This window comes from Apiospora kogelbergensis, assembly GCF_038363985.1.
Source record: "Apiospora kogelbergensis strain CBS 113332 chromosome Unknown utg000008l_segment0_segment0, whole genome shotgun sequence".
NCBI lineage: Eukaryota > Fungi > Ascomycota > Sordariomycetes > Amphisphaeriales > Apiosporaceae > Apiospora > Apiospora kogelbergensis.
This window is the reverse complement of record NW_027117425.1, coordinates 1,692,729-1,717,597: the sequence shown is the minus strand read 5'-3', so window position 1 is coordinate 1,717,597 and position 24,869 is coordinate 1,692,729. Positions and strand designations below refer to the sequence as shown.

The window sequence follows — 24,869 nt, the reverse complement described above, 5'->3', positions numbered from 1 at the left end:
CTCTCCCGCGTAGGGTCACATAGAGTCAATGCAGACATACCCAGACCAAAGTCTCAAATCCCACGGAAATGGATACTTGTGACCGATATAGAGACGCGAATCTTGCTGGGGATCGTGAGATCAGCACACAATACCCCGTATGTACTGTCTACTAGCAGCAGAGAAAGAACGAGCCGCACCCCCTGTGACATGTAGTCCAATGCGAGCCACCCCATGTCCCCGCTGTCTGGCCATGGGATAGGCCGATCCACAAGGCTGGAAAACGCCAAGCAACGCGCCAACCACTCAGTAGCAAAACCATGGCATCGCATAGGCACACGGGTTTTTTGGTTTCATGATACTAGTTGGATCTGATCTCGAACACGCATCGGTGCCTAACTCGCGATAGGTCCCACACAATGACGGCAGTTGGTAGAAGAAGACGGACCAGCCACTGGCAGGCCCCTTGCCCGCCTCCCTCTTCTTTCTTTTTCCATCGATGGATCGCTCTAATGCGAGGTGTTGCGAAGGAGAAGCTACATTACCTATCACCACTACTGCTTGTGAAACGTACATCTGACCCGAGCACATCCATGGCTGCAGCAGCCTGGGGTGGGAATCTTTGTCCAATATCGGCGATTCAGGCCTCGTTTGGGTGGGTACCGCATGCCTATACAAAACCGAAGGCGGCGGCATGTAAAGCTGATTGATTAACTGCAGGACCCGCTGTCATATTACTAGTGAGGAAGACGCCCGAAGATCTCGGGCGGAACTGGACGGTTGTGATTGGTCCCACCTGAGCTATGTGATATTTCAGGGCTGCCCAGTCCAAGGAACAGAAACGAAGAACCGGAACGCGTGGCACTTCCCTCAGCCTTTCAGTCTGCAACACACGAGCTGTGATGTGTGTGTGGAAAGAAGTCGGCGCCGGGTCTGGAGTCGTCTCACAACATGGGTGGGAATACAGGTTTATGATCTTTGGGATGGGGAGTGCAAACAAGTTCCGTGGGGGTTCGTGCTACCCGCATTGCTGGCTGGTGGGCACAGTTTCCCAATATTGGTTGAACCCAGCTCCTGTCTGTTGCCGTGAGTAGATTTTGCGTCGAAAACGAGCTGGTAAGGTTATAGCCAATGGATTGTTAGCCAGATACTCCCGGCACCTGGGACAGCAAGCAAGCATAGCCCTAGGACACTCGGTTTCTGTCAACGTGGGGGAGGGGGGTGAGGGGGGACGCAAGGGAAGCATGTAGCAGACCCATTCTGGTCGACAAACAAAATCAGGGAACCGTTTTCCATCCCTGTAAAAGGCCAGCTGCAGGTGCAAAAGTAAGTATGAGATGTGATTGCAATTTGAAGATATCGTGGAAAGAAACGAAGAAGGCCGTATTGGGGAGGTACAAGCGGTCTTCATCCCGTCGCTACAAGGTGTGATGAAGAACTAATCCAATATTATCAAGATAAAAAAAATGACATGGTAGGATCTACCAATCTGAATGGGCTGAGAGCCGCATCTTGTGCAATAACGAATCCGACAGAACGGAATTAGGCGTGCCGAGAAAGAGGGAGGAGGACAAATAGTGGCTTTTCTCATACCCTGTGCAGTGAGTCAAACCCCCCATGTTGTTTTTTTCGAGTTTGCGTTCGGTGCTGGGTGCCGCCCAGCCCTTTCTGAATCATCGTGGGCTACTACTTACTTGGCTGGCATCTCCTGCAGATCCGGATCCGTGCAAAAGCCTTCCACAGGCAAACGCCATGGGCGGGTCAGATTGCTACGTCGTGGGCGAATAAGAGGAACACCACACAAGACTATTGTATGTATGCGCATACTTTGTATGTATGCGCATACTGGTTGAGTCACTTGCTTACATATGCAATGCTGGGCACACACAATGCTAACGCCGAGAAAATGGATGTCTTCTTTGTCCGAAGCCCATCGGTTGCTCGCTTGGAATGCAGCTGCATCCAAGAGCCAACATGCCAAGGTTGTACTCGATTATCGAGCCGTACATGACACAACAAGGAGCTGTAAGCAAGCCCTAATGTTTCCCAGGACTAGGATTTGGTTGGTGATGGGAGGACATTGCCATCGGAGAGTTTGTTTGACAGCATAGAAGTTCCAAGTATATCAGCCTGTAGCTGTCCCGCACACGGACTTGGGCTGGATGAGATGGGGTCATTGGTATACTTTGGCGAGCGAATCGGGTGGCCTTCCACGACCGTCTGTTCTCTGGGTCGCCAGTAAAGGGACGCTATGTAAAGTAATACCGGGTCATCTTAGCTTCTGGGGAATCTCACTCATAAGCTACTGGCTACCTATGCGCCTTCGGACGGTCTGCGTCGCTTTTTGGTCTCTTTTTCTCGCTCAACAAGTGTAACAAGTGCAACAAGTGCAGGAAACATACGATCTGATGCACAAAGTATCTGATAGGGTACTTGCTTACGGGGCTTGCTTACCGATGCAGCGAGGCAGTGCATGCACGCACGCCTATACAGGATCCTCCCTGCCGGCCCATAGGGCTTGGATACCATCGAGATCCGGATATGGAATAGTCTCAAGTCGGCTTTGATAGACACTCTCTTGGAAATGGTGGCCCGGCGCCCGGCCCTGCATCTTGATCAAGAGGAAACGTAGAAATGACGTCGGCGAAGGGATGTTGTCTGCTGCTAGTCCAGTGGCCTTGAACACATCAAATCCTATATAGAGGGTATGTTCCATGGCAGTGAAAGGGGTCGATAAACCAGAGTCGAAGTCGGAGGGTGCGTTGGCGGGGAAAGAACGGAGAGAGGGACCAGGGCTTGGGGCGTGTACAACCGCGTTGCCTTCCTCGAAATTTCAGAAGAGAAGATGGCTCCCCCATGACACTTACAAGTAGCCATGTTCAGGAGTCTCGTGCATGCATATGTAGGTATGCCATGTACATATGTGTGTGGTCTTTACGCCCGTATAGCAGTCGTACATATAGTCGACGTGCGTACATACATACTTACATACTTACATTTCACAATAGGTAGGCCTAAGTTGGCCCGACTGCTGGGAAGAGAAGCACCGCCTGTTCTAGCCTCCGCTAAGGCTGAAACGGTGTTGGGCCTTAGATCTAGCTACAGCCCACCAATTGGCTTGGCATTGCGGATGTAGGATCTTGGTGAGAATAAGGAACCCTCCCGCCGTATCTCCCTCATGTTTGGCTGCCAAGCTATGGATGGGTCATGTTCATGGAAAGGCCCGCCGTTATAGTTCGGGTATTTATCTCGGCGCGCCGTCCTTTCGAGTCCCCGAAGAGACCGAGAGCCTAGGCCTGGAATGAATCCTTTGCAATTCGCTCAATAACAGCGCGGTGTCTCTCTGCGTGTGCTCCGTGCTATCAAGGTGAACAAGAATGGCTAATGGGTGCCACACCTTACATCTTTATTGCATCCTCTCTCCCGCAGGCGCCGTGTCAACCAACCCCTGTCAAGACTTGCTCACCGGTCCGGCGCACGGTAGGCAAAGCCATGCAGCCTGTGCCGTCTTGACTGGTCTTGAAGCGCAGCCTTCTCGCTCCAATAGGTGGGTATATCCGTAGGAGGCATATATGATGGAGTGTCTGCTACCTATCGGTGCGATTTGCACTGATTCTGGTCAGATCTCCTTGACGAGGCTCTCAAGGCTCTGCCTAAAGCCTTTATCACCTGTCCATCTAAGCCCATCGACGGACAGGCCACTCACGATGGAGAAAAGCTAGATTTTTATTCTGCTCGCAAACAAACATGACTACCTCTTCATCTTCTTCGTCTAGAGTCTTGTGCGGTGTTCACACAGACAGTACGATGGAGGGGGTAGTGGACGCCACAGGTCCCAATCGACGTGTGCCAGTGAGCACCCGGGGAATGAGGGTATTACGAGAGTGTTAAGCTGCAAGAGCTTGCCAACTAGACTCCTTGACAGCGACGATGACAATCAGCCTTTTTTACCTGCCACACACCGGCTACTCTGTGCGCCGTGGACTTGATTGGCACGATAGCCTGTTCTGAAAACGCAGGTGGCATACGGCCAATCGCTAGCGAGAAGGGTGCCCCTCCCCCATACTCCCCATACTCTCGGAGGGTGGGTGGTGTGCCGTGCCCCTCGTCCCCTCCACGGCGCTTCAGATACTCTCGAGGCACGTTGGGCCACCTCCCACCCTCCCATCCGCATGCACCCCCAGAACGGGCTGCTCCTCAAAACGGCGTTGCACGTCTCATTCCCCTTTCGATCTGCCTGCAACGGGCCATGAATTAATTTGGACACCACACTCAGGTTCTGTGCGGGTGGTTAGAGGAGCATACCGAATGCAACTCTACTCTGCTGTGTCTATCACACCACAATTTGAGTAGAGGAGAAGGGGGTCGTCGTCCTTTTTTGGATTTCGACCTCCGGAAAATTGTAGGCACTGTCTCGGTCAACCACGCGATCTACTCAGACCTGTAGCTACTGCCACACGACGTCTTCTGACAGCCAACCCACCCCCCTATGGACCTCTGTAAGCCACATAGTGAAAACACCAAAAACGGGCACTTTGGAACGCAGTCTCTCGAGCCAAGACCCGGCCCATTAGGATCCTTGAGCCAAATCCCCAGATTGCAATTCAGTACATAGCAATACATTCTTCCACAGCCTCTAAATAGCCACCCACATATGCTCACTCACCTTTATCTTGCTTCTTCTGTTTCCGAATGCCTGCCAACATAAATCACGAATTCCTCTCCCTCCCCCTTCCTCCCATCCTCTTCTCGAAGTTAGTTCCTTTCCGTGTTGGTATTGCCGTATCATCGAATGCATAGAGTTCAAACCGACAAGCAACCTAACCTAGCTCAGCCAAGCCCCTCACTAAGAACCCCTTCGCATTGAACTTACGGCGGGCGAGTATACATGAGATGTACACACCTATCTACTCTTACAGGTAATCTTTCAGAAGATTCTGCCGGCAATCATATGCAACGAGGACGGGACTTATTTCCCGCCTTCTCTTCTAGACTGTTGTAACACAAGTACGGAGTCCTCAGTAGCGCTGTCCCGTCCAGGCCACTCAAGGTTTGTATTTGGCAGGATCTAGGACTGGAAGGGGGGAAGCTGACTGGTACAAGGCAAGACAAGACAAGACGACAAGACAGCATTCTGCGTAGAAAATAGCGTGCTTTTCTTTTGTTTCGTCTTTGGCACCATCCCTGCATGGCTCCTCCGGGCGGGAACATCAGCAGGAACCGCGGGCCAATGAGACTCAACTTTAAGTTGGCAGTCATCGAAGCACGAGCTTCAGCGTTGAGATGCTGATGCGGTACGGCTACAGGATATGCCCCAGCTTATGCACTTCGCCTGCCTTACCGGGTGCTTAGCATATGTTGGAAACGGGAGAAGAAGGAACCTATTGAATCCTATATCTTCTGGACCCCCTCGTATCTGGGACGGTTGTGTAAACCTCTCAATCAGTCTCTCTCAGGAATGCGAGAGGGTATGGTTGGAAGGACGAGCAGGTGATGAGATGTAGGTGATGGATGTTGCATAGACACACTGACAACGATTCGACGGACTTATCGTCCATTACGTGGCGACGATGGTTGGGTTGGGTGTTTCCCTCAGTTCATGGGGGTTGGCTGCTTGTTGTAGACAGCAGCCATCGTAGACAAGGCCGGGCAGCCGGGGGCATCCATTTGTCATGGCCGGTCCCAGCAAGATATGAGCCGAGCGAAACCTACCTTGGCGACCCCATGTGCAATTGACCACTGAGGGCTCAGCAATCTCGGCGACACACTTCTGGACAAACCACCACCCACCACAAACTGCACCCAGCTCGGTGGGTGTGTGTCCAAGGGACCTGGACCTAAAAAGACGACAACTTTTTGGACATGCTTTTTACTTTTTGGAACGTACATACGTATGTACAAGCGATACCTGCCTATGTATCCGCGCCCACACCCACCGTCACCCACACACCCGCACTGCTGATAAACCTGACAGGCATGGCTAGCAGAAGGGGAAACGGCAAGACAAGCAGCAGCCATGAGTAACATAGTTTGGCGAGCCCAAAGATTGGACATCAAGGAGATAGCTGGTAGTATCAGGCCAGATCTAGCAGTGGTGGGAGATACAGAGACAGCCCGCCAGGCAGAACAACAGAAGAGAACGAGGAGGAGAGAGACTGTGTGTATCCCAAAGCAGCGTAGTGGAAGATAGATACAGACAGAAGGTGCATTCATCCTCCTTCTCCCGCTCACGTTCGCATCTGCTCCTTATCCTCTCGCTCTCCCCTCGCTCTCCTCTTGCTTTCTACTTGTAACCGATGTACCAAAGCTATTGCCCGCACTACCAGCTATACCGGCGGGCCTTGAACCACACCACCACCATCAAGACACCAAGGCCAGCCAGACAGATACTACGCCGTACACACACACACACGCACACACACAAAGAGGTCTCAACCCACTCACCCACACCCACCCTCTCTATCCATTGAAGGCCGCCCATCAACTCTCACACTTTCTTTGTCCTTCCCACCAACTTCGACACCCCCCGACACCCCCCCAATTCTATTACCCAACTTTTAGGAACGTCCCCCGAAATTCTGACCATCCTGTTTCCCCCAAAGCGCAACAACTCCTTGCATTCCTCTCTGGTTGCTTGCCTGCCTTATCGCGTTTTGTTCCCGGGCATCGTCACCCTTTTACCCCATAATTCCTCGAGTCGCGTCTCAGTCGCCGAGACATAACTGCATCGTCGCAATCCTTTGGCGCGCCCACGCACACACTACTACTTACAACAACTACATACTACATCGCCTTGGCTATTACTGTCCGAACCTATCTCTATCTTGTCTACCGGCCCGGGTGGATTCTGGTTGGTTGGTTAATTGATTGATTGATCCATCAATGATCGACTTAACTAATTGGAACTGATTGACGCACTGCCGCCCAGCCGCTTGCTGACCCAGTTTCTCATTTCCATTCACCCTCTCTCGTACCTCTTTTGACCACTTTCAGTCCTATCCCCCCCCATCCCCCCCTTCTCCCCTCACAGACAGGCCTCTATCTCACGCACACACACACACACACACACCACCACCACCACCACCATCCACCCGAAACGAAAGGACGCAAGGCAAGACCCGGCTCCAAGCTTTTGGTTCTTGGTGCAGGTCAGCGCACGCGCGCCGGCTTATCCCACATTATTGATTGAGAGTGATCCCCGTACCTCGACCTAAACCCAGCCTACTACCCGACTACCGTACTGTACTGTGCTGCATTGTCGCTGTAAGCCCGTACCTACATACAGACCTGCGCCGCCAGCCCACTCATTCCTGCGAAACAAGCACCCGCCGACTTCTGATCAGCGCGATCGTCATCGCCTTTCATCTATCTTCATCCACCCAAGTTCGCAACCACATCGTATCATATCACCCAGCGCGCCTCAATTTATCCGTCCCATCCTGCCGCTGCCGTTAGCAACCTAGAGTCCATGCGCCACAAAGCATGAACAGTGAGCGGAGTTCGACGTTAAGTCCCGGCTCCAACAATCCTGTGAGGTCTTCCTTCAACGCGACGGCGTTGACGTCGAATCGCGCAAATACCCTTTCCCCGTCGATCGCGATAACCGCCTCGCCCAACGCGACTGCGATTAAATCCATCACCACCGCTGCTATGGCTGCACCGGCATTTCTATCACACTCGCAGCAACCCTTCAGGCCAGCAGGCATGTCGGCCCACTCACCCTTCCCGCTCTCCATGCATCATATGAATCCATTCGACAGCGACGCGAGCATCAAACCTGTGGGCACGCCCTACGCGACAACACCCGCGCCCGTGTCGCAAGTACTTATCCGTCGCCTGCCTTTGGATACGACCGAGGAGAAGCTCCGGCTCATGGTTGTGTTTTCGCAAGAATTGGTCGATGTCGACATGCTGTCCCCTGAGCAACCCGAAGATGCGGGTTTTCGCTCCGCTGTACTCAAATTCAAAACCCTAGCTGGCGCGCAACAAGCGAAGGACATGTTGCACGGGAAGTCGATTTCAAACGACGCCGAGATGATTGTCGAGATACTGTCTGGCAGCCCCTTAACTTCGCGACGATATCCCGCGCACGAGACCTCGGCCAACCATAACTCGGCATCCGCCACTTCGAGTACTGCCTCCTCGACAACTTCCTCTGGCCCGACCTCGCGACAACCCTCGCGCTTTGCTACTGGGTATCAATCAACCTTGGAGAAGCTGTCGCCCCCTATGAACGGCATGAACGGCATGTATGGCAGCAATGAATTGCCCAACCCTGAGTCGGGCACTCACTACCAAAGTCTCTTCTCACCACAGTCGCCCATTGGCAACCACTTGACCGAGCGCGCGCGCATATCTGGCAAGACGCTCATCAGCCATGATAATGCCGAAGATGATGAGACACAGGAACTGCTCAAGAACCCTGTCGCATATGCCGAGAATGGCGCAACGCAGGGTCGGAGGGCGACTGCTCCTCATCTGCCAATCTCCCGCATGGCTAGCCTGTCGCTGAACACGTCTACGTCATCTGCGAACTCGCTTCCACCATATGGGCCGTCAACCATGACTCCTATTTCCGGCCATGGCAGCGCCATGTCCCCAACAGTCATGAACAACGCTAGCCACTCGCTGAATTACCAGGTTGGTAACCAACCCTTTCACCAACGCCATAACTTCCCGCCGGTGAACCCGGCGGATCAAAACCCGCCCTGCAACACGTTGTATGTCGGTAATCTCCCTATCGACACCTCAGAGGAGGAGCTCAAGGCCATGTTTTCGAAGCAACGTGGATACAAGCGACTATGCTTCCGGACTAAGCAAAATGGCCCCATGTGTTTTGTTGAATTCGAAGACGTCTCTTTCGCGACGAAGGCGTTGCACGAACTTTACGGTCACCCGCTCCATAACAGCGTGAAAGGCGGCATACGCCTCAGCTTCTCTAAGAACCCTCTTGGGGTTCGCTCGGGTCAGACACCAGGCCCGAGTAGTGCTGCCGCTATGGCAGGTATCAATAACATAATGGCCGGTTCTGGGGCGGGTTTCGCCACGACCAATGGACCACCTCCAGGTCTCTCTGCGCCTCCAGGCCTCAACCGTATGGCTTATACCAATTCTTCGCCATCATCTCTATCAAATGGCGCAAGCGCCCCGTATTCATCACCGAATTACCCCAATAACAACAACAGCAGCAGCAACTACGGAGGATGGAACCCCCATATAGCAATGGGCCTCTATCTGCTGGCGGGTCTTCAACCATGTTGAACGCGTCTACCACATTCCCACCGCCGCCACACATGATGGGAAAATAGGTGGGCGCTTCGTCGAGGATGCCCTAATGAGCTACAGCGGTTTTCACTTGCAAGGGCGTTCTGGGGCGTGCATTCGAAGGGGCATCAAAGCAAATGGTCGGGTTTTCCTATCTTTAGTGTGTTCAGCGTTTCATCTGGCCCTTTGGCCACTATTACCAACGGGCCGGACCTCCCGATCCCGTCGGTTCTTTTCACATGATTTCTGCATTTTCTTTGCATGTCGGGATGGAGCTTGCGATCTTGTTTCTTGGTTTCTCAGCGATGGCGCCGATATCAGTATCACGATGATTCCCCGTATACCGCCTCCTGGTGGCGGGTACTTACGAGGGAGTTACGAGGCATTTCGGGTTATAGCCTAAGATTTGACGGCGATGGCATCTTTGGTGTTCTATGCGCTTCATCGGTACAGCGTCTCTGATTTTGCTTTTTTTTTACCAAGTTTTTTCATGGCTGGGCCTTGGCGTTGGGTTAGAGCGAGCGGTATTCGTTCTATAGCCTATCGACTTGGGTTGGAATCGAATCATCTGTGTGTTTTCGGAGGAGCATCGAGGACACTCTGCTCTCCGCTCTGAGCAGTGGCATATGGATAGGCTTATTGTATCAATTGCGTTGGCGTCATCAGAGATAAAAAGAACATCAGGGCTTTGGCGTTCACTATCGAAAAGACTGGAGAAAAGGGAAATACCATTCTTGGGAGGATACATCGCTTTATGGGTCTGGGATATCGGAGGGGGCAGAAAGGGGCGCCACTGGTACATTGGAGCAGGCCAGGCATCCGCCGTTTTGTGTCTCGGGGCGCGCAGCAACCAGGAGCGAGCCAAGCAGACCGTCCCTTGACTTGGCCTCGAACCAGCCCGCGTCCTTTTCTCCCCCGAAAGATTGTCCTCGACTACCTGATCACCACTACTATCATAGGCTGGAATCTGACCTCGACCATTTTTGCACCTGGACGGTGGTAAAGGAGGGAGGAACTAGATGTTGGTTATATCTTAGCATTTTCCTGTGGGTAGGCGAAGGTTGGACACATAGCATACGGAGTGTACCCCCGAAGGGGGCTGGGTTTTGCGAGACTACGATATACCTCACTTGATTGTCATCGGGTGACTTTTTCCTTCATTTACGTGGGCTGGCTGGTTTTTGTAATTCGTGGGTGGTCCTGTCTGGGCCTAGCCATTTTTCCTCGTTTCTTCCGTCGTCATCATCTTCGGTTATAGCTACTTAGCGGTTTAGATGGTCAATAAGATTCACATCCCCGGACTCCGACACGTGCAGATATTGATGACGGGTCATCTTAGCGTGCATTAGATAGGGGGTTTGCTCATTTACGTACGACAGACAACCCCGAGAGGCAGAATTCTGATGTATAGGCGCATTGTGCGAAAGAGGCCCCCACGTTTTTGGTTGGAGCCCCCCGTGGTGGTGATGGAGGATGGGCACACCACCCGCCACCCACCACCCATAGTTCAGTCTCCTCCTTGGGGGTAAGTACGGCGCGGCGGATATACCCCGGTCACACAGCTGCAGGCTCCCGAGTCGTTTACCGTACGTGGCCGGTTCCTCGAGGTAGAGGAGCACGTTGTGGCGAACTTTCCTTCTCCTTTCCCCCCTTGTTTTTCTGCATGTGAGCTATGCATGATCCAATACTGCTACGCCGCGCCGTGCACCCAGCAAGTAGCAATGGTAAGTTAAACATGTCGGCAGTCAGTCAGCCCCGTCTTCTTTCTCTACTTTCTGTACGCGCGGAATCATTCCCGCTTCCGGCCGGCCGCTCTTATGCGGTTTCTCCACAGACTTGATATTCATCAGCCCCCCCTTTTCTGGTTATCGGTACCCCAACATTGATTGCCAGGTACACAAGCCAAAGCAATCACGTGCTGTTCTGGTTGCTACGCTTACAGCTTACAGGCAAGTTGCTTCGCCCGAGTGTCTGTTCCGGGCGCTTCACAGGTGACAGGATGAAGTAGTGCCTTGTTATTCGCCAGGCTAGATTGGATCGCTCATCTCTCTATTCCCCGCAAGCTATGCCTGTTCTTCTCCGGCTAGGCAATCAACCCTCGTCGGCGTCAATGTGTATGTCTCTCACTGTAAGTCGATAACTACTCGGGCTCGTCCAATAGAAACAAATTTCAACTTGTGCGTGTTTACAAGGGCATTAAAGGATACAGTGTGTGGGAATCAACCATACTGATAGAACACCAATTGAGGAACCAACTAGAACCCACATTGTGCCTGGCGTGTAGGCGTCGAGGATCTTCTAGAGCGCACTTCAATAAACGCTCAAGTAGAAGGAATGAAAGAAAGGGCCGGGTGACTGTCTAACTGAGCCCGTTTTCCGTAGAAAGCTCTCAAAAATGTAAGAGACTGAAAGGGGAAACAAAGGGCTGATCGCAGAGGGATTCGAACTCCTCTTGCCTTTAAGTATAACATAATAACAATACTACCGCTAGGCTACACCAGCCCGGTCAATGGGTATCAGTATCATTACGCCTCATAAGCCCACTGGCAAGTCAGTGGATGCGCTCGAAGGGCGAGGTTGTTGGGGAGAGCGGCGATCAGAATAGTCCAAAGTCTCCTGCATTGTTGTCGCCCATGCCCAAGTTTGGCACGCTATCGCCTGCCGCCCATCCCTGAGTCATAGTAGCCCATAGGTCATGAAACATGGGCGGATCCAGCTGAGAGGAAGACGCGGCACCGTCCATGCCCATTGCTCCGACGGCGTCGCTGGTTTCCCCTGCCAAATTGTTGCACTTAGGAGCAGCGGCCTGGGAATACGATGCAGAAGACCCAGAGAAGGACGAGTAGTTCCCATCACTGGTCTGGCCTTCCCAAAGGGGGATATAGTCGGTCAGGCTGCCGTCGAGAAAGGGGCATCCCCGCAGGGCACGCATCTCTTCTGTAGCGACTCCCCTATCGTACTTAGCCTTGATCTTGCGGAGGATGATGCGGAAGGCCGCGGCAATGTTGTTCTTGCTCTTGGTGTCCACCCCGTTCTCCGGCGGCAGCGGGTCCGCGCTCATCTTCTCGAGGTAGCTCCCTAATTGCAATGAGCTCCTTACCTGGGCGGCGTCGAAGAGTGGACATTCATCCACGGGGAACGACAGCCTGAGCCCGAGTGCCACGGCCACTATGAGCTGGCCCCATTCCATTGCAGAGAGCCGGTCCAGCTCTGAGGTCGTCAATGCCAGCACCTGGTCAAAGAAGGCTCCCAGCATATGGGCCGCTCCCATCAGTCTAACAGGATCGACGGGCATCGTGCCGGCCTTTCCAAATTTGGACCGCTGGGGTGTCATGAGAGGACAGGCTGTCACGTTAATACCTGCGTAGAGGCTGAACATTCTGACGGTTGCTGGAGAAGACCCGGAAGTTAGCATATTTCTCTTCGTTTGTCTCGACCTCGTCTCCCAGTCCATGTTGTTTTAGGAATACACAACTCACGCAAAGTTGACACAGTAACCGGTATCTTTGCTTGCCAGTCTCGAAGCTGAGCCTCAAGACCTAGGTAGACGAGGTTGAGGTGGTGCCGGTTATGACCGATTGGGTCTCGATTATAACTCGTTCGTAATTCCGCAAGTCCGTCGCAAATACATTGGAAGCGGCAGAGCCAGATGAGGACATGGTCTTGATGCTTATCGGACCATTTCTCAACAAGGTCGCAACAAGTAGATATCCAAGATGTATGCGGGAGCATGACCGGTTTGCCCCAAACTCGAAGTTTCCTAGGACACAGTGCGTCAGCTCCTCGCATATACTGCGGGCTATACAAGATATATTGACTTACACCGATGTTAGATAAAAGCTTGCTACCAGGGTTCGGAGACGGTCCAAGTCTTCGGGTTCAACGCCCGAGTCTATCCGGCCTGCAAAGTTGGCTTCCTCATCGAGCCCCAAGTCATGAACGATGTCTACCGCCATGCGCAAATATTGGAAGGTGCGCCGATCGTTTGGTCGCAAGTGGAAGGGGTACCAGGCGTTATAGATCAAAAGCCCCTGCAGTAGCTCCAACGATCTCTCGCCACTCGTGACAAACTTCACGCCCAGTACCTTGCGGAACTCGTCGTCATACAAGTTGAATCCTTGAAGACTGCCCGAGCAGCTGGTCGCAGTCAAAATGGCCAGTAGTATGAAGGGGGACTCGGCCGCCATCGACTTGACGTTGGCGCCTTCGGGTAAGGTTATCAGGGGGCAGAAGGCCAACATGTCCCGGAAGCCGTCGAGGAGCTTCTGCGCCGAGTCTAGGTTGAACTGGGGTTTGATTCCCATACTCGTTAAAGGGATGGAGCTCGCTGTACCCATTGACGATGAGCCCGGCGACGAGATGCTGGAGAACGTGGCTCCGCCACCCGATGAAGACACCGAAGCCATGGCTGAATCATTGTCGAAGTCGCCTTCGGTAGCAGAGGGCACCAAGTCGTCTACGAACTGGTCGTGCTTCTCTGAAAGGTCGTCCAAGTTCAATGCTAGCTCTGCTTCGACCGGCAGGCTGAAGTCGATGCTGAAGGTCTGACTAGGACCAGGCGGTTGAGGTAAGGGGGTGTCGCTGATACAGTTAGTATACAACAAACCGATGCTCATTCGACGGATGAGAAGTCGAGAAGAATTTCCAATATCGGTAGTTGGGAGAAAGGGGAGAAGTGTAGGAAGAACAAGAGGAAAAAAGAGGCTATCTCACTCACCCTTGCGTGGCTTTCGGCCTCCGAGTTCTAGGCCTGGCTCTGAAAATACATTCCTTCTTGAAGTCGCAACACCTGATGTTCGCATAGAATGAGCTAGGCCCCTCCTGAACTGATGTTCCAAAAGATCCACCTACTTACCTCTTGCATATCCCGACCTGATCACTGGGCTGACAGCGAATCTTAGCCACCCTACAGGACTCGCAGGCCCGACTTGGGAGCTTAGCACGGGTCTGCACGCGCTCGTCCATGTTGAAAGCTGAGTCGAGAGGCCTTCGAGAGAGGGAAGAATTACTAGTTCAATCTACGAAGAGAAGCGGCAATTGTGCTTTGTAGGAGGCGACCGGTCACGGCCGTGGCGGCATTGCGCAAGATAAGTCCGGTCAGCAACGGAGGTAGGACTGGCCTAGTGGAAGTGGGGCAGAGCCCGAAACCTCAGACTGCCTCTCGTCAGACCGCATTACGGAAGCAACAGCCCAGCTTCAGCTCTTCATTTAATCATTACACGGTCGTTGCTCATTGGCCTTTCATTCGCCATTCATACGCCACTCATGCCGATGCCGGCCGTCCAGCCGGACTGACCACAACATTGTTCTTGACCACCGTCGTGCCTTCCAGCAGCGCAGCAACCTGCCCCTCCGTGCAGGTGAGGCTGAGCGGGGTGGCGAGGATGTAGCACTCCGACGCGGACTGTGCCGGAGGCTTGTTCCTGACGTCGAACACCGAGTGCGGGCCCTCAGTGCCGTAGCCGGGCCATTCATCGATTCGAACGCGCCCGTCCGACACAGGTTCGCCCAAAATAGTGCGAGTGAATATCTGGTAGGCCGTCTCGGGCTGGTTGTAGCTGACTATCGCACTGTTAATTTGCAAGAATACCAAAGGCATCTACTTCGATGAGTAGTATGCGGCGGGGGAGGACATACTGCCATGGCCTGCTTGGAAAACACGCGAGAAGGATAAGCCGCCATACTGTCGGACGAAACCGCCGACGTAACTCTCGTTTGTGGTGATGGGTGCGTAGCCGGCAGCGGCAAACTCGCGCTTGTTCTCGTAATCGAGGGCCAGGCTGACGGCCTCGCCTCCAACCCCTAGAGGTGAGACATATGGATCAGCTTTCTTCCTTTATGCATTCTCGCAGTGACTTTTCCCACGCATAAACAAAAACTTGACAAGCAACTTACAGTTGCATCTGAAGTCGCGATCGCCATGGACCATAGCAACTTTGACACCATCGTTCAGAAGTGACTCCAGGTCCTCCTTGAAGCCGCCGAACGCAAAGTCCCCTGAGGCGGCAAATCCTGCAATATGGTCAGCAAAATTGAGCCTTGAAGGTCCTCTTCAGGATGGGCGCAACACGTTGTCGGTCTTACCGTCAGCTGTCGGGTTACTGTTATAGGTGTAGTTCACCTCGGCACCGAGCGCCTTCATGACCCAGTCCTGCGCCAAGAACCCATATACATAGGGAGGCGGTATTGAGACCGGAGTGAGATGACCAATGTCGAAGCAATCGCGCTACATTTACACAAGGTCAAGTTAGCGTTAGCTTTAGCATTAGGGAGCTACAATCCTCCCAATGTATTTCTTGGCAGTCAGTATTGGGCTGTAACCGACTTACACCAGACAAAGTATCGTAAGCCAAGTACACGTGGGCCCAGCACCAAGCAAAAGCACCACCACATACGTCCGAGACCGTGTCGTTGGTTCCGTACTGGTCGCGGTAGCCGTTGGGCGTAAGCGCGCGGCAGGCTTCGACTTGCTCCTTGCATCCACCGGGCGAGGAATAGTTGTAGGCCGCGGACTTGGACACCTCGAGGTCATAGGCTTGGATGCCGTATGTGTTGTTGACTGCGAAGTTGGCGAAGTGATCGGCTTGAGTCAGGAAATCAATGAAACCACTTAGGATCCCGATTGTGTCGACGGTGACTGGAAGTGCGTCATGCTCGTAGGCGCGAGACTGCAAGAGCTTTGCGATAGCCGGAGCGTAGTGTCCACCGCTGTAAGAGAATCACAGCCTGGTTAGATGTCGAATGGCCAAGGTCACGGTCATTCGTAGAAGACTTACTAAGACTCGGTCCATATACTAATCTTGTCTCGGCGATACAGAGAGAACCTGTATGCTTGTCAGTTTTGGTATACATCAATAAGGACGTACTATCGATGGCATACTCTGACATCCAACTCTGAAGGAATTCCCAAATGGCCTCAGCAGCTACCGCAGTCGTGTTGACGAATTTGGTGCTTTCCTGGCTCGAGAACATCCCCTTGAGCGCCGTGTGGTTCAGCGGGCCTGCCCACGAGTCCTCGGTGAAGATTTGTCCCGTGACCGTATCCAGCACGCCGGGAGTCGCAACGTTATAGCTGTAGCCCGTCTGGGCCGGCTGGTCTATGTACAGAAGGTTGGCATGGTTGTTCCAGGACCACGGGTTCAGCACCGTGGTGTTGGCGGCTGCGTGAGGGACAAGACAGGGCCCATTTGCGCCGATCGCCTGGTCCATGGACCCCGCGCCGGGCCCGCCTTGAAGCCAGATGCTGAGCGGCGCCGTCTCGGGCGAGACGCGCGACTCGAAGAACCAAAAGAAAATTTTCTGCTCGTACGACTGGAGGCGGGTGGACGGGAGTGTGAGATAGCCGCTGTAGGACTTGACACCTGGTGTTGTCTCGCAGATACCGGGCTGAAATTCTTGGTCAGTCGAGGAATTCCTCGAAACGAGAAGTTACGCCTGCTCGTCTCTTGCAGATGGAGGGTGCAGGTCACTCACCTCTTTGTAATCGATTTTGACACCTTCGTTGATGCGCGATCTCAAGACACCCGCCTCGCTGAGCGAAGCAAGCCCAAGGACGGCGATGAGGATGCGGCCTAACTGACGGGCGAAGGATGCCATTTTCCCGTTTGGCAAGAGAACACGGATCAGATCTCTCGATTGTTATAGCTGATTGCGGCACAACAGTTTGCAAGATTGGTTCTGCGAACCCGAAGCGTTTGGTGGCCACGCGTCACCTACGCAAATGCCTGTCTTATAACAACAGTACCTGCATGGAAATGATACATTAACGAGAACTTCTACAATCAGAGCCTCGGATAGGCTCAGATAGGCTCAAATAGCAATTATAAAAAAATCCCAAGTGGGGCTTGTCCTACAGGAGGAGCGGTGTCTTATATAGATATATTCGCTGCCGCCTCAAGATCGTAACCAGGACAACATAGGCTGGACTGACTTGTCACAACGCAGATCTCGCGGGGGGTATTTCACCACCCTTGCCAGACTGGATATCTCCGTCCACTGGCATATCAGGATATCAATTGCCGCGGCTTGAATTGTACAAGCTCCGGATTGGCGGGGTTCGGAAAACCTTGCGCGCAATTCTGCCACACGCCGCGGGGCGCCATCATTTGTGATGCGACCTGCCTATCGCTCGACGCTAACCCCCTCACGTGGCCACAACCTATGAGCCACGAGGCGTATCTGTATACCAATTGCATCCTGGCTGTAGCCGAATCAGCACGCAGGAAGATAAGAGACAGTGGTATGGGAAACAGAATATGCTGCTGTTGGTTGTCCTTGCATGGGCAAAGATCGCGTCGCGTGGACATGATAAAGTACATGCGATCATGATAGATAACCGTCGAGATTAGCTCGTTGCGGGCTCGGTAACACCAGCTTCCTCAGTCGGCGTAGTCGTAGTAGACTTGCGTAGTTTTTGCTTCTGCTGTCTGGAGGCCCCGACTGGAAACCGCTTCACCCCTTTGCAAGCCTTGCAGCGGACGATTAGGACATCAGCCCATGGCTTCTTGCCACCCTTGCTTGCATTCTCAACAGTAGAGACACAGGTCTCACCTTCTATGAGCAGGCTGTCGCAGAATTTGCAAACAGTATGCTTCAGTGCAGGAGATAGACGTATCACGGCCTTCTCTGACGTTGTTCTCATAGTTGTGAGTAGATGCCGCGAGCATGTTTGTCTAAGCTGCGTCTCGTCTTGGCCGGGCCCTTCGGTTTCGACGGACTGGTCTACGCCGTAGTCTCCTGCGGCCGGGGAAGAATCTTGCCTGCTAGAAGTTGCAAGGTGGGAAGCGGCTTGATATAGGTATGAGATCCGCGAGTAGATGGGCCGATTCGGCACGCTCCCCTGCTGGCCTTTCGGCTTGGCCATGGTGTGTAAGAGGCCTGGAGCAAGAGCAGAAGCCTTGACGAATCCGCGTAGAGGAAGACTGAGCTGGATGTTCAGCTAGGCAGCGTTCGATAGGCCCTCGGTAGGAACGGCATTATATGTTTCCTGTCAGGCTGGAGGATGCAGAAGAATTGGCTTAAATCAATGGTCGCTGGCCTAAAATTTGGTGAATCTGGGGAAAGCGGCCAAAGGATTGGGAAGCTTGGCTGGCCTGTGCGCAGCGGCGATTGGCACTAATCCCAGAGTGGTCTAGTCCCCACCTGCCCATAAATCTGGCTGTCTGGCGCCTTCGCTCTTACCAGCTTTTCCCCTTCTGCTGTTCTGCTGGAGCTCATTCGTAGTGCCGTGCCCTGCCTCAATCAATCCCAGCCTGGTCAGCCTCCATTCCTCGCGACGTCCTTCCCTTCATCCATCTTTGATCTCTCTTCCCCCAACAACCATCAACAACCTCCCTCTTCTTGTTCTTCTCTCATCGACGGTGGCAGATCGGTTCAATCTTGAATCAGCCGCGTCGACTTTCTGTTGATCCTTAATTCTCCTTCCGGCAGCTTCTCAAACTTCTTCCTCATCTACGCGTCGGTGGCCTTCCCGTGGCGTCACGCATTCTTGTCACAACAACTCTTCACCTCAATCGATACTAATCCCACCAACTATTCACCATGTCTGCCGAAGAGGACCTCATCGACTACTCCGACGAGGAGTTGGCCACCAATGAGGCCGCTCCCGCCAACGGCAAGAAGAGCGGCGAGGCTGCTGCTGCTTCTGGCAACAATGTCGACAAGAAGGGTTCTTACGTCGGCATCCACTCGACTGGTTTCCGCGACTTCCTGCTCAAGCCCGAGCTTCTGCGCGCTATTGCCGACTGCGGTTTCGAGCATCCATCGGAGGGTTAGTCTACCAACTACAATCTTACATCCAGCTTCCATCAAAACAAGACAAGTCTATCTGTCCCTCCTTCCCTCTTCTGCAAGCGTCCGTCCATCTCGCAAGCCAAGCCAAAAAAGCAAGAAGTCAGGAAGACATCGTTCGAGAGGGAGTATCAGGTCAAGCGCACACTGGTGGACACTTGATTCCCGCTCCCAGTAGCTGAGGAAGCCTGGCCGGAGAGGCCAAAGGAGAACGCTTTGTCGTTCTGTCGGGGAGTGCCGCAGCATTGCTTGCACCACGACATATTGCACTTGCGTAGCTTCGGCTGCGCGAGTCCCAACCCTACTTCGATCGAGTCGAGAACAATACTGTCATGCAGCAGTCCCTTGTCAAAAGGCAACACCCACCGGGCTGGCCGACTCTCGAGATGTCCTGGCCAAAGACCTAATGGGGAGTGCGGAGTTAAGCGCACTTGCTAGCTTGGCCATTTGCGCCATCCTCTTTGCGGTCGAGGTCTTATTCGGGCATCGTGTTGGGGGTGGGGGGCTGCGTTGATTCTACGGCTTACTCCTGCGTCGATGGGCGGACCTTGTCGAAATTTCCCTCCACTATCGTCTCACATACTTTTGGGAACTTCATTCTAACATCCGATCGAAACCTATAGTCCAGCAAACTTGTATCCCCCAAGCTCTTCTCGGAGGTGACATCATCTGCCAGGCCAAGTCTGGTCTCGGAAAGACGGCTGTCTTTGTTTTGACCACTCTCCAGCAGGTTGAGCCTGTGGCTGGCGAGTGCGCCGTGTTGGTTATGTGCCACACTCGCGAGCTGGCCTTCCAGATTCGCAACGAATACAACCGTTTCAGCAAGTACATGCCGGATATCAAGACGGGCGTGTTCTACGGTGGTACCCCCATTGTCAAGGATGCCGAGCTCCTGAAGAACAAGGACACTCACCCTCATATCATCGTTGGTACCCCAGGCCGCCTGCAAGCCCTTATTCGGGACAAGTATCTCCGCCTTGGCAGTGTCCGCATCTTTGTCCTTGACGAGTGTGACAAGATGCTGGATCAGGTTGGTAAGTTTGCCATGGAAAATACACGCGAAATATGTTCGTCACTGACCCGCCATCAGACATGAGACGCGATGTTCAGGAGATCTTCCGCTCCACTCCTACACAGAAGCAGGTTATGATGTTCAGCGCTACCCTTTCTGACGAGGTCAAGCCTATCTGCCGCAAGTTCATGCAGAACCCAACGGAACATTACGTCGACGAAGATACCAAGTTGACGCTGCACGGTCTTCAGCAGTACTACATCAAGCTGGATGAGCGCGAGAAGAACCGCAAGCTCAACGAACTCCTGGATGAGCTTCAATTCAACCAGGTCATCATTTTCGTCAAGAGCACCATTCGTGCCACCGAGCTTGACAAGCTACTTCGCGAGTGTAACTTCCCGTCAATTGCGGTCCACTCTGGTGTCAGCCAAGAGGAGCGGTATGTTCACATTCCTTTCGCCTGCAATATGCTTGAACCTTTCCTAACAAACAATCTACAGTATTCGCCGCTACAAGGAATTCAAGGAGTTCAACAAGCGTATCTGTGTCGCCACCGACGTCTTCGGCCGTGGTATCGACATTGAGCGTATCAACCTTGCTATCAACTACGATCTGTCGGCGGATGCTGACTCATACTTGCATCGTGTTGGTCGTGCTGGTCGTTTCGGTACCAAGGGTCTTGCCATCTCTTTCGTGAGCAGCGAACAGGATCAGGAGGTGCTCAAGGCGATAGAGAAGCGATTCGAGGTCGCTCTGCCGTAAGTAACATTCTTAAGTTGTCATATCAAGCTTCACACTAACATCTCTATTAGTGAATTCCCCAAGGAGGGCATCGATGCCAGCACCTACATGGCCGCTTAGACGAGTGTCCAAGACAGTCTCTCGTTTCCTTACATAAGATTGGAATATCCCATTCTTATGGGCTACACGGTCTGCAAATAGTCTCAATAGGTTAGGCGAATCAGGGAATTCATATAAAAGAGGAGCGCGGCATGAACCTATCACTGCAGCTACGGTCTCTCAACTTCGAAGGAGGGGTTGACGTCGAGTTGGTCTGCGAAAGCAACGAAATGAATTTTGCTGGGAATCTTACGACTTGATGGCACTTTGGCCTCGGCCGCGGCTGTTGATTTCTTCATCGCAACTTCTGCTCTATAGTGATTGCTTGATCCTACTAGGGCCCTCAGTATAAGCTGTTCAGTTACCAGACCAAACCATATCTCACAATGTGCACTTGAAATGTAATGGCATGACACCAAAGGATCTGCAACTGGCATGGAATCGGCCGCCTATGGGTCCAGTCGATCGATGTACTCTGCTGCAAGACGTCGCAGATCTCAATACGTAATCCTCAACAATCATTCCATATGCAATTAATGGCCTTCGCACTTGCTCAGGAATGAGCCATGCGTGCTCAGCAGGGGGTATGTATATGTATGTCACAGATATTTCAGATATCATGCTCGTGTTAATCAGGTAGTATATCCACCAGGTTGATTCCGCAATGAACACTCGATTTCAAGCGTCTATTCGCCATGTCACTCATAGCCGATCTCGCCCGCGCGGACATCCCGAGGCTGACCAGATGATGTTCGTTGTTCGTGTGGTTGGCAACAAAACAAGCGAGTTCCCGACAAGGCCGTAGGCATACGTAAACTGAAGACAGGCAGGTAGCATAATCACGATGAATTACATGCGGTCTTTTGGTGGTCATTTGCCGAGCCAACGCCGATCAAGAGATTTGAGTGAGTGTGTCAGTTGTGGTGATCGCCACACCACGCCACTCGCTGCCTCGTCGTAACACGAGACATGGTGATACACATATATTCTATCTGACTACCCATCTAGCTGCATCAGGCTTGTAGTAGCAGGGAATCGGAAAGAAGAACGCGAATAATGTGCAATGAAGGCGAGAGGACGAGCGAACTCGTTTGGCCCCGAACCGACCCGTCGTAAAAGACGGATGGGCTGAGGTCGGCAACAGCAACGGCTGGCAAACAAACCCGAGGCCAGATCACGCGTTGATCGTGACGGGACGCCGTGAAAGCGTCGCCGAATGAGTGACAAGATTGGCCCTTAAAGTCGAGATGGTTATCTATTTATGTTGATTAAAGCAACATCTCATCTGTCTATTTACACACTCGTCGCCGATGAAGAAGATGGCTGAACCCAGAGTACCACACGGTGGCGCAAAGCGGTCTCCCCCCAAGCCCCTGCCGGGCCCTATCCTACGGTTGTACGCGGGTGGGAAGGAAATCTTACGATGGTCTCGTGGTTTGGACAGCCTCTCTTACCTGTCTTGCCTTCCGCGCCACCTCTTCCTCGTTTTATGGCGTATTGGGTTTCCCTTACTCATGATCGATGATGGATCTTACTTACTCCGGAAAGGCACCTTGTATTGGCCCGTTCATTTCGTGGTGGATCTGCTTATTCCCAAATTCCCATCCTATACGGCACCTGAGAAAGGGATCGACTTCGATGCCATTAAGGCCGAACGTATCATGTCAGCACCACCGGGGCATATCCTGCCGAATATCCACCTTCCTCCTCGTGTGTATGCAATGTATATATGTGTAACAAAAGAAAAAGAAAAAGAATAGTATCATTTGGTTGTTGGCTCTCACAGCTTCCACAGCCAAGAGAGAAGGCCAGGCAACTCAGCTGAAGTCAATGGGCAGGCTGGGCCCCTCCCCACCCTGTGATACCCAACAGTATATCGCTGTTATATGCCGCTGAAAGAAAGGGTGGTCGGTCCCTTCGGCGAGTTTCCATCTATACACGAACGAAGGGTTCTTTCTTCGTCTTACGGGGGCGCGGCTGGGCGGGATGGTGGAAGTGATCTGCGCTTTTTCCCTACCAACATTGCTGTATACGGCCGGTTGCTGGCTGCTTGCTGCTGCCTAGCCCGCCCATACATTACATCCCACTTTGCATGAACACAACAAGGGAGGAAGTGAGATCGGAACATGTCAAAAGGCAGATCTTTCGCCCCTCGTCTGTGTCATTACGGCTTACTACTCTATTACTGGTCGGATGCAGAGAGAAAGGGAGGCTACTAGCAACCTAGATTGCAGCGTGTGATGAATGAACTGTCCCTGTCATGCTCTTCTAGAAGCTGGGACATTGAGGTAATATATGACAGAGCTCAAATATAATACTTACGCTAGGCAGGTAACCAGGTGGGTGAGAGTGTGTGGTGGGCTGAAGGATTCCAGTCCTTCTCTTATCACCAGATTCCTACGCGTATTGTGTGGCACAGTTATTAGTTGGTAGGCCAGACCCTTGAGATATTCGTTTTTTTTCTACCCCAACTAGCAAATATTTTTCAAGACATGGCGAGTGGCACACGCACCCTTTCTGCCTGCTGGCTAGAGGAACAAGCTGAAGTAAGCGAGCGTGAGCGTGAGCGTGGTCATCCCGCTGCACAGATGGACTGGGCTAGGCGCCGGCTACCTTTTGGACGGCACTTCGGATCTATGTACACACAAAGGGCTTTGATCTTCGTAGCCGCCCCGCTGCTTCCGAGGGCGTCTCGTATGAAGCTCGAAGCGTGAAAACATTACGACCATCTTGTACGCGCCGTCTCGGACTGATGGGAAAGAAAAGCCCGTTGTGGGCCGCCTCATTGGTTGGCATACACAGAGAAGGACTACAGCAAGCAATCCTTCGAAATCAAGAGGGGCTCGGGGTTTGCGTATAGGAGGGGCGCATCGCCTTTCCTGCCTCATTACTTGCATCGTATCGCACACAACCTACATTGATCGAGGCTTTGTTGGACCGGCCGGGCCAGGAATCAAAGGGCATACGCAAGCAATACCCATTCCGCGCGCGTAACCAGCATGGCAGTGCAGATAGGCTTTGTCCGCAAGAAGAAACAGATCAGATCCTCATGAGCCATTATCAACATCGTGTGCTTCTAGATTGCATTTGCGAAACCTTCTTCTACGGGGACAGCGAGAGAGACATTTGTCAAAGTAGTAATGATCAGCTGGCCACTTGCAAAGCCGGAGAGGGCCCCCGAGAGAGAGAAAGGGGGTGATTGACGGACAGCACGACCAACGACGTATGTTGCCGCTGCCCACCTGGTCGGGCGGGCATAGGATGCCGGGGTTCACAAGCCTAGGGAACTCTCATGATTGATTGATTACCCATACAGTCGATGCATCGACTCCCAAAAAGCATCGCCAACGAACACTTGTCTCGGGCAGGCCATGGAGGTGGTGGGTGGCCGTTCACACTGAGTCGCTGCTGACTCTGCGAACGCCTCGTTGGCCCCGTCCAAGAAGGCATCTCAAGCGTCTTGGCATTCTGGCATCCTAGCAAATCGGATTTGGGGGGTTTGATGGCCATCTCTAATTCCCTTTAGACCAAGGTTTGGCGGGGTCCCTCGGTAGGTGGTAGGGGAAAGTAGATCAGAGTTCAGGATTGATTATGATGATGACAATGATGATGATGACGGTTTGCTGACTACTATGCAATTTTGCACACCACTTTTTCTTCCATCTTGTTGCATGTCATCGTACCAGAACTGGTTGTTTGTACGAGTGAGTCGTAGGAGATGCTGTAACTCTCGTGATTTCCCGTGGCGACCATGGCTCTTTGGGGGCGCACGCGGGTGGACTCGGAACGCTGCAGGCCTCTTTGCTTGAAGGTTAATGAGTCAGCAACTACTCTTGTTAGTGTTGGGCGCCGGACTCCGCAGTGAGAGTAGTGGTAGTAGGAGTAGTAGTATTTGACTAGCATGGGAAATCAAGATCGGAAAATAGAGATTGATGAACACCTTTCAGATGCGGACTTTTGTGCAATATCCCGTCAGATCCCCCCC

The 24,869-nt window shown here is 52.8% G+C and overlaps 6 protein-coding genes across 6 annotated transcripts; 2 read left to right on the top strand and 4 right to left on the bottom strand.

Moving 5' to 3' along the window:
• Positions 1–2,464: 2,464 nt before the first annotated feature.
• Positions 2,465–2,856, bottom strand: PG998_012513 (uncharacterized protein; the record flags this gene model as incomplete). Its single annotated transcript, XM_066879329.1, has 2 exons — positions 2,465–2,799; positions 2,847–2,856. 2 exons carry the CDS (start codon positions 2,854–2,856, stop codon positions 2,465–2,467), a joined length of 345 nt encoding a protein of 114 aa, XP_066725713.1.
• A 4,605-nt stretch (positions 2,857–7,461) lies between these two features.
• Positions 7,462–9,240, top strand: PG998_012512 (uncharacterized protein; the record flags this gene model as incomplete). The annotated part of the gene is made up of 1 exon (XM_066879328.1): positions 7,462–9,240. One exon carries the CDS (start codon positions 7,462–7,464, stop codon positions 9,238–9,240), a length of 1,779 nt encoding a protein of 592 aa, XP_066725712.1.
• Positions 9,241–11,839: 2,599 nt separating this feature from the next.
• Positions 11,840–14,208, bottom strand: PG998_012511 (Zn(2)-C6 fungal-type DNA-binding domain protein; the record flags this gene model as incomplete). Its single annotated transcript, XM_066879327.1, has 5 exons — positions 11,840–12,633; positions 12,723–13,003; positions 13,066–13,824; positions 13,961–14,053; positions 14,099–14,208. The coding sequence occupies 5 exons, from the start codon at positions 14,206–14,208 to the stop codon at positions 11,840–11,842; spliced, it is 2,037 nt and encodes a 678-aa protein (XP_066725711.1).
• A 298-nt stretch (positions 14,209–14,506) lies between these two features.
• PG998_012510 (uncharacterized protein) lies at positions 14,507–16,839 on the bottom strand (the record flags this gene model as incomplete). Its single annotated transcript, XM_066879326.1, has 8 exons — positions 14,507–14,805; positions 14,881–15,045; positions 15,139–15,255; positions 15,328–15,469; positions 15,573–15,951; positions 16,020–16,067; positions 16,124–16,629; positions 16,717–16,839. 8 exons carry the CDS (start codon positions 16,837–16,839, stop codon positions 14,507–14,509), a joined length of 1,779 nt encoding a protein of 592 aa, XP_066725710.1.
• A 748-nt stretch (positions 16,840–17,587) lies between these two features.
• Positions 17,588–18,106, bottom strand: PG998_012509 (uncharacterized protein; the record flags this gene model as incomplete). The annotated part of the gene is made up of 1 exon (XM_066879325.1): positions 17,588–18,106. The coding sequence occupies one exon, from the start codon at positions 18,104–18,106 to the stop codon at positions 17,588–17,590; it is 519 nt and encodes a 172-aa protein (XP_066725709.1).
• Positions 18,107–18,783: 677 nt separating this feature from the next.
• PG998_012508 (uncharacterized protein) lies at positions 18,784–20,905 on the top strand (the record flags this gene model as incomplete). The annotated part of the gene is made up of 5 exons (XM_066879324.1): positions 18,784–19,012; positions 19,656–20,066; positions 20,123–20,483; positions 20,545–20,802; positions 20,857–20,905. The coding sequence occupies 5 exons, from the start codon at positions 18,784–18,786 to the stop codon at positions 20,903–20,905; spliced, it is 1,308 nt and encodes a 435-aa protein (XP_066725708.1).
• Positions 20,906–24,869: the final 3,964 nt, after the last annotated feature.